Source organism: Sinocyclocheilus rhinocerous, unplaced genomic scaffold (genome assembly GCF_001515625.1).
Source record: "Sinocyclocheilus rhinocerous isolate Xijiao unplaced genomic scaffold, SAMN03320098_v1.1 scaffold7300, whole genome shotgun sequence".
Taxonomy (NCBI): domain Eukaryota; kingdom Metazoa; phylum Chordata; class Actinopteri; order Cypriniformes; family Cyprinidae; genus Sinocyclocheilus; species Sinocyclocheilus rhinocerous.
This window is the reverse complement of record NW_015623605.1, coordinates 35139-43380: the sequence shown is the minus strand read 5'-3', so window position 1 is coordinate 43380 and position 8242 is coordinate 35139. Positions and strand designations below refer to the sequence as shown.

The 8242-nt window shown below is 39.6% G+C and overlaps 1 protein-coding gene across 1 annotated transcript in view; it reads left to right on the top strand.

The window, feature by feature from the left end:
* Positions 1-6: 6 nt before the first annotated feature.
* LOC107713175 (uncharacterized) overlaps positions 7-8242 on the top strand; it is a 26690-nt gene continuing 18454 nt past the window's right edge. The window contains exons 1-17 of the mRNA XM_016518649.1: positions 7-38; positions 345-457; positions 603-709; positions 814-984; positions 1401-1606; positions 2049-2149; positions 2447-2562; positions 3352-3507; positions 3612-3826; positions 4032-4117; positions 4654-4778; positions 4852-4977; positions 6081-6274; positions 6376-6467; positions 7088-7218; positions 7560-7687; positions 7779-7899. Of these exons, the coding sequence (XP_016374135.1) occupies positions 973-984; positions 1401-1606; positions 2049-2149; positions 2447-2562; positions 3352-3507; positions 3612-3826; positions 4032-4117; positions 4654-4778; positions 4852-4977; positions 6081-6274; positions 6376-6467; positions 7088-7218; positions 7560-7687; positions 7779-7899 (1809 nt within the window). The 5' untranslated portion in view covers positions 7-38; positions 345-457; positions 603-709; positions 814-972. The remainder of the gene's footprint in view (positions 39-344; positions 458-602; positions 710-813; positions 985-1400; positions 1607-2048; positions 2150-2446; positions 2563-3351; positions 3508-3611; positions 3827-4031; positions 4118-4653; positions 4779-4851; positions 4978-6080; positions 6275-6375; positions 6468-7087; positions 7219-7559; positions 7688-7778; positions 7900-8242) is intronic.

Below are 8242 nucleotides of genomic sequence, written 5' to 3'. Positions count from 1 at the left end.
GTCACAGCTGACATCAACTGCACCAACTACCATGTGATGTGAGTGATTCTATATATTATTTCTTTAAATTTTTTGATTTAAAACTAGCTCTTTCAGTAGAATAGTAGCCTTTATTTGCTGGTTAACTACTCAGGCCTAAGAGTAATTTTGACAGGTTAAATATATATTAAGGACATATCTTTGATTATTTTGTTTGAGTGGTTTTTGTCACAAATTGCTTTTCAGTTTGTTTTTATAAAGATGATCTGCTGTCTAAAAGGGTTAAATCATATGTTATATGGTAAATATTTATTAAAGAGATGTCAAGAGAATCAGGATGTTAGTGACTCTCATGTTGTTCACAGTGTTAGAGGACTGAATTTGGCTTATTTACAAGTACCTGTCAAAAGAAGAGAGGAACTTGCTGCAAATCTAGTAGTTTACCTTAAACAGTCTGTGCACCAGATCAGTCAACCTGGTATGTCTCCTTGCATCATTCACATTTGTAATTTGCTTTAAAATCTATGCCTGCTAAATGAATGAATCTAAATGAATATCAACACTCAGCTTTGTTGTTTTCATAATAACTTAAACAATGCAATGCTTTTTTCTAAATTCTGTAGCCTGCAAACAGGGTGTCCTAAATGACACTGACTGGCTGGTTCTGAACCTTGGTCGGTTTTTCAGCTATGTGCCTTATTCTGACTTGGCAGAATTCAACATCTCTAGGGTAAAACAGAGTTCAAATTATTCTTGCTGCCAGAAATTCTGTGTGCAGTGATGATCTTGAATCCTTCCCTAACAGAAGTAACAGTGCATTTTCTTGCTACGTAGGAAGCCGTGTTTGGCTCTCTAACTGGTGAACAGAAGGTGGAGCAAATCTTGACACCAGGTCTGGTGGATGATGAGTCTGCTGTTAGAGAATTGTTTGGATCTGTTGTAAACTCTCCAGACCAGAACCAGTTGGATGATTTTTTTGAGAAATTTATCAGCATGTCTGCACAGGTGGGAATGTTTGGTGCTGACTTTAGTGTTCATATCATGTTTTGTTGTTTGTTTGTTTTTTTGTTTTTTTTACCAAATAAATGGTGTTTCAGATATTCAAAATAAATGTATTATTTTGTAGTATTCTCTACATTGATCATGGCTATGACGATTAGATTTACATTATAAATATACTTTATTCTTATGAAAATACCTGAGATGGCTTGAAGAACACTGTTAAACCATACATTGTTGCAATCATGTGTTCATTGTCTTCATGTTTCCTCATTCAAAATGTCTCTGTTCAGCTAAAGTGATAGCTGAATATATTTGTCCATATAAGGGATTTCCTGGAACATCACAAGATTTGTCTTTTCCATATTCAGCTATTCAAGAGTATATGTGACATTTCAGTGCTGTGTGCTGTTTGTTTTCAGAGAAACGTGTCAAGCATCAGCACTGCTGTGAGCAGCATAATTCTGAACATGACATTGATGGACCTGGCGAACAGATTTGAAACCTTCGATCCGCAGACGTTTGCTTTATGGTTCCAGTCGTACCTGCACATTTTCCTCCCTGGGATCGGTCCGGATAGCCTTTCTGTCATCCCCAGGACCATCAGCTGCGATTCTTACAGAGAAATGTGAGCACTGGCTGCTTTTGTATAGCAGACACCTTTCATCCACAAAAATCTGCATCCAATTTTTGCTTGCAGTCATTTTAGGGCAGTGTTGAGCAGCTATTTTGAACCCAGGTCTGTCTTAGTCTAGTTCAGTCATCAGTGCAATGGCCATGGTCAGTCAATCATTTCTAGGGCTTTCACTTTATGAGAATCATTACGGTGGGCGTTTGCTCCTTGAAAATTCACACAATGCACAGTAATAAACAGTATTACAGTATTATAAAGTCTGTTTGGACACCATGATTTGGACAGATGATTACTAATATTATTTTGTGTTTCTTTGATACGTGTCTGTTCTGGGTTATGCAGAGATGTAGTTTCTAAACAGCAATATCTGGGGACCTCTGTGTTTGACAAAACGTTTGTAGTTCATCCAGTCATTGATTTATTCTTGTGTTTGTAGCGTGAAAGGCTGTGATAACATTTTCAGCAGTCTCACACCGATTCAGACGAAGTACGTCTACAGTTTCACTCGAGACTATCTCTTCCATCAGCCCAGCCAAGGTAACATGTCTCTGTGTGTGTGTGTGTGTGTGTGTGTGTGTGTGTGTGTGTGTCTGTGTGTGTGTGTGTGTGTGTGTGTGTGAGTGTGTGTACAGCTATATATGGTTTATGAGGACACAAATGTGTATAATGAAATGGGTACTACAACGTAAACATGGTTTATGAGGACACTTCCTGTGTCCCCGTAAAACAAAGTGTGTGTGTGTGTGTGTGTGTGTGTGAGAGTGATTCTGTGTGTGTGTGTGTGTGTGTTGGCATAAACAAGTGTTAAATAACGCGTTTCTGATCTTTTCATAGATTCCTGTGTGCAGAGTACTAACAGTGACTCTGATTGGCTGCTGAAAAACTTCGGATGGTTCCGCTTCATCGCCAACTTTACTGACTTTATCAGCTTGAAGAGAGATTTTAATGGGGTAAGCAGAGAGACAGCAGTTTGTGTGCGGTTATAACTCTCTCACACACTCAGACACACAATTTTTACTGCATTTTCAAATGAATACTTTATTGGCATGATTGTCAGTACAACATTGCCAAAGAATTATCGCTAAAACAGGTAGTGACAAGAAGAATCAATATGCAATATAACACTTTATTTGAAGCCTTTATGTATAAAGCATTATCAAGGGATTCACAATGTTCATTATAATGTATTATGTGTTTTCATAAATAATTGTAACCAAAGTTAAAATGCATTGTAATGTTTGCAGATTCCTTTTTACATCTGAATTGGTTGTTTATCATGCATTTTAATGAATTACATTAATAAAGGCGTAATAATGAATAGATAAATATTCTAATGTAATATAACTGGGGTTACAGTTACTCATGAGATCATATAACAAGTGCATTACAATGTTTAATTAAAACATTAAATAAATTTTATAATATTTTTGTATATTTGGTTTACATATAATTGTATATATATATATATATAATGTATTAAAATAAGAATATAATATATAAAATGTATTAAAATAAGATGCTGAGTAATGAATAAGAATAATATTTAGAAAAAATAATAAATACATATATAACATAAAATAACTATATAAAAAACATTATGGATGGATACATGGATAGTTTTGATGATATTGATTAGTAGTTGGATTCTGAAAGATGAATTTTGCTGTAATTGCTGGGAGATTGTTCGCCTGCAGTAACGTCTTCATTTGATCCGTTCTCTCTCTCTGTCTCTCGGTCAGGTCGAGGTGGCAGAGTTTCTGACTGTGTCCCAGCTGGCTGAGCTTTGCTCTGACCCGTCACGTCTCAGCGGACCAGCGGATGTTCAGACTGTGATGAATGAGCTTCAAACGCAGACGCTTTCAGAGTTTTTTGATATTCTTTCTCCAAACATCCAAGTACGTTGTGGATTTGTTATCTGCAGCTGTGAATATCCTTATCATTTGTTTATGTCCATCTGTCCTCCTGCCTCATTCTTGTCTTGTCTTGGTCTTCTGTGCAGGTGAATGAACAGGGCTACTCTGTGGAGGTGAAGCAGGCCTTCCTGCAGACAGTGTTTGTGCGAGGCGATCTGTCGTCTCCTTCAGTCAGTGATTCCGAGCTGTCAGTCTGGCTCACGGTTCGACTTAGGCCGCTGCTGTCTGCTTTGAGCTCAGCAGACGTTACGGTGTATTTCGACATCGTCAGGGCTCGAGGCTGCAGTGTCAAACAGGAGGCGTAAGAGACTGTGTTTTTGCTCAGTTGTAGTGAGAAAATATTCATGCGGTTTTCAGATGATTCGATCACTCATTAAAGTCAAAGTCGATTTATAGCCATTTTTAGTGCATTGCATGGCAACAGTAAACATGGACAATAAACACAGACAATAGCATAAACGCAGAGTAAAACAATGTGTGTGTGTGTGTGTGTGTTTGTGACGCAGCATCAGTGTACTGGACTCTCAAAGAACGGCTCTGGATGAAAACACACAACGTCAGATCTATAACAACATCCAACAGCTACTCACAGGTGACACACACACACACACCCACTCTCACACACTTGCATTTGTGGTTTATGGGGACTCTCCATAGGCGTAATGGTTTTTATACTGTACAAACTGTATTTTCGAGCAACACACACACACAAACACACACACACACACACACACACACACACACACGCACACACAAACACACACACACACACATTAATTATGTGATTTTGATAATGTATTAGTAAATGTTGAAACTACAAACTACAATTAATATATGCTTTAGATGTATTTTTTTCATTGTTAGTTCATGTTGACTAATGTAGTTAACTAATATTAACAAATGGAATCTTATTGTAAAGTGCTGCCATAATGTCTTAGATTTAGCATATAGTGTGTCCTTCACTGACACTCTGGCAAACAAGTAAACAACATTAGAGAATTTTATTTGGGGTTAAATGTTTGCTTTTTGTTTTAAAGAACAGTACAACTTAGGCATAACCAGAGTTTTTCAAATATTGTTTTTATATAAAATGGTTGGTTTGTTTGTTTGTCTATTTTTTTCCTGCAGATGCTCCTCTTCGCTGTTATGTCAGTGGCAGTTTCTACCTCTTCCTCAAGTCTTTCTTCCTCCAGTTTGGATTTCCAGACCTCAACACCTTCCAGTCTCTGATCCCTGTGGACAGGAGGCCTGAGGTACATCAGCGTTCTTCTATTGCTCGATCTCTTTCCATCGCAGCTCTTCTGATCTGTGCGTTTCCTCCCGCAGCTGCTGGGCTCCATCTCTACAGCCGAGCTGAGCGAGTTCCTGAACGCGCCTCAGACGCTCGGAGACGGGTCGGGACTCTGCCATCTGCTCAGCCAGTACAACCAGACCGCACGCTATCTGGAGACGGTAGGTCTTTCAGATGCCCTTGAGCTGTGTTCCAGCACACGCTAGCTGTCTACCTAGTGTGCTTACATCATAGGCAGACTCCTGACGTGAAGACGGCACAGTTATGTTGCCATGCAAGATTCCTCGTTTTGGCCAAAATCAAAGGCAGCAATGCACATTTCCTTTGGATGTGGATATAGTTCATTGCAACAAGCTCAGTGGAAAAGAATTCAAGATGCCAGATAGACTTGAGAGATTTTAAGAATCGTATTCATATTATTCAGTGCTTAAAATGTGGAAAAAAGATTTGCTATTGTTTTGTACAGGTTTGAGTCTGGCCTGTCTCACCTCCCATTTCCCCTCTCGTTCTTCTGTGTTTCTCTTCTGCAGCTGTGAGCGTAAAGGCTGGAAAACACTACGTGACTTAAAATCTGAACATAGGAAAACACTAGACATCATACACTTTCAGAGAAAAACTGGTCATCACACACTAAATGACAAAACAAACGGGTTGCATGAAAAAATGTGTTTTAAATTGTCTGAAAATATCAAATGTATTTGACGTCCTCTAACTGAATGGGATCAGAGTCTGAAGCTAGAATCCATCATACACAACACTTTCTCTGTGAAATCTGTTAACTTGAACCTGCAGACTGGCTCTGACTTTCTGCAGCTACGCAAAAGTCTGGGAAGAAGCCGTATGGTGTATTCCAGCCTTTAGTCAGATCCTATATCTGCTTCACAGTGCGATGTCACCGTTTGGGGAAGTAACACAGTCTCGAGATAGATTTTTTAAAAGTTTAAAACCTTTATCATGAGCGCTGTGCTTTTAGAACATCGTATCATGTGCGAGACGGTGCAAAAGACTGGAGCGCAATAGTTAAACACATCCGTCTAGTGCGTTTACATAGGAAAACCTGGAATGGAAACTCGCGTGCTGTGTAAAGGTAGCTGCTTATTGAGCTGCCTGATGAGTACCCTCAGTGCAGTACTTGTTTTGAGCACAAAAATGGTGTATTTATATTTTTTTGAAGGAGGTTTAGTATTTTTCCTTGACACTGAAGATCACATCTCTGCGGTTCAGAGTCTCTGTGTTAAGCTTTCCGTCTCTCTCTGTCCCGCAGGAGCCGCTGGGATCCGTGGGTTTGGCCCGGCAGGTGTTGTCCTGCGTCTGGCCTGGAGTTCTGAAGCTGGAGATCCAGTCTGAGGTGGATCAGTGGTTTGACCATCGACTCATGCGATACCTGCCTCTGCTCAGCTCGCAGCTCATCAGCCCCGCACAGCTCAGTAGCGCCGCCTGTCTGTCCTACAGGAAACTGTGAGCGCTCACACATCATTAAATACCTCCACGGAGACTGATTTAAAAAAAAAAAAAAAAAAGCGCCTCACATTATACTAAGCAGTTGTCTGTGTGTGTAGTGTTTCAGTTCTTGGAAACAACTACAACTTCTCCAGAACTGACTTCACGCCAGACGATGTTTACAGCTCCATGAAGGTGTATCTCACAAATGGTAAGAATATGTACTTTGTATTTATATTTCATTTGACAAGTACAGTAAACCGGAACATTTATATCTCCTGACCCAGAGAGAGCAGTTCTAATGTATAGATGTGAAACCGCTTCACAAACAGTCTTTTCAGCCACGCAGTATTATTATTTCTGTGTTAGAAACATTCAAATAATCACAGAAGTACTGGGATAAAAGTTTATAGTTTGAATAGAAATACTGATGTCTATATACAGTAAATCACCTTCTGAAGAGTAATTTGGCGCTTTTTATAAAGATTGTATTGATTACATTGTTATGCCAGTGGGTGGCGACAAGTGACTGTTAAAAATGTGTTTGTCATTGAATCATTCATTCAAGAGGTTTGTTCAAAAACACTGATTCTTCTAGTAATGAACCAAGTGAAGTATTTACAAATGAATCATTGAATCATTCATTCAAACATATTTTTTTACGTTAATTTGTTCAAATGAATATAATGAAAACAAAAAAGAAAACAGAATTGTGGGAGAACTGTGATCTCTATTAAAAAAAAAAGTGATTCTCAATCTATCCAGACTTGTTCAGCTGTAGTATGTGTGTATGTTTACATTGTGTGTGTGTGTGTGTGTGTGTGTGTACAGGTGGCTCACCGCGCTGCTATAACGCCTCCGATCCTCAGCTGAACTCCACAAACTGGCTTGTGAGCTACATTGGCGTCTTCATCAGATACGTCAATCTGTCTGACCTCAACTCCTTTGTGTCTTCTAACCAGGTAACAAATGCACTACGTCTGTCCCCTGATGGAGTTTAGGTTCCTTGCCACTTTCACCTTTGGCTTGATTAGTTGGGTTTACATGAAACTTAACGTGACGGCACGACACTCTCGGATGAGAACTGTATAATTGCGCTATTGTCTTCTGCTTTACCGCTGAAATTGAATTTGCCTCAAATTTGATGATTTTGCATCACTGATTCTGTTGTTTTCCTGTTTATTTCTTTGAATCTGCTTCAACACAACCTGTACTGTATAAAGCACGATAGAAATAAATGTGACTTGACTTAAGCATCTCTGAGAAGTGTTTCCAGTAACGGCGCTCTTGTGTTGTTCTGTAGATTGGTGTGTTCTTGGAAAACCCGGAGAACCTTCAGCTGCTCAATGGCACCGTGACGATCCAGTCCAACGTAGCCAACTACTACGTAACACAGCTGTACAATCAGAACCCATCCTTCAACCCCATCAGGTGTGCAGCTGGTCTGGTCAAATCACAACTAAAGCAGAGCAACTGTAAAATCTAAATCTAGCCTACAGCTTCACGTGTGTTTATGTTACAGGCTGCCAGGCCAGTTCCTGTGTGGAATTCCTTCATTTGCGTTAGAGCCTCTAGGAGCAGACGACAGTTTGGTACTCATCCAGCGGATCAACGTGTTCTGTAATGGAACCGAGAGCCCTGAGGTAATCAATCAATCAATCAATCAATCAGTCAATCAGTCAGGCAATCAATCAATCAATCAATCAATCAATCAATCAATCCGGTCAGTCAGCCAGTCCGTCAGTCAGTCAGTCAAATAATCAGTCAATCAATCAATCAATCAATCCGGTCAGTCAGTCAGTCAGCCAGTCCGTCAGTCAATCAATCAATCAGTCAATCAATCAATCAATCCGGTCAGTCAGTCAGTCAGCCAGTCCGTCAGTCAATCAATCAATCAGTCAATCAATCAATCAATCCGGTCAGTCAGTCAGTCAGCCAGTCAGTCCGTCCATCCGTCAGTCAATCAATCAATCAATCAATCAATCA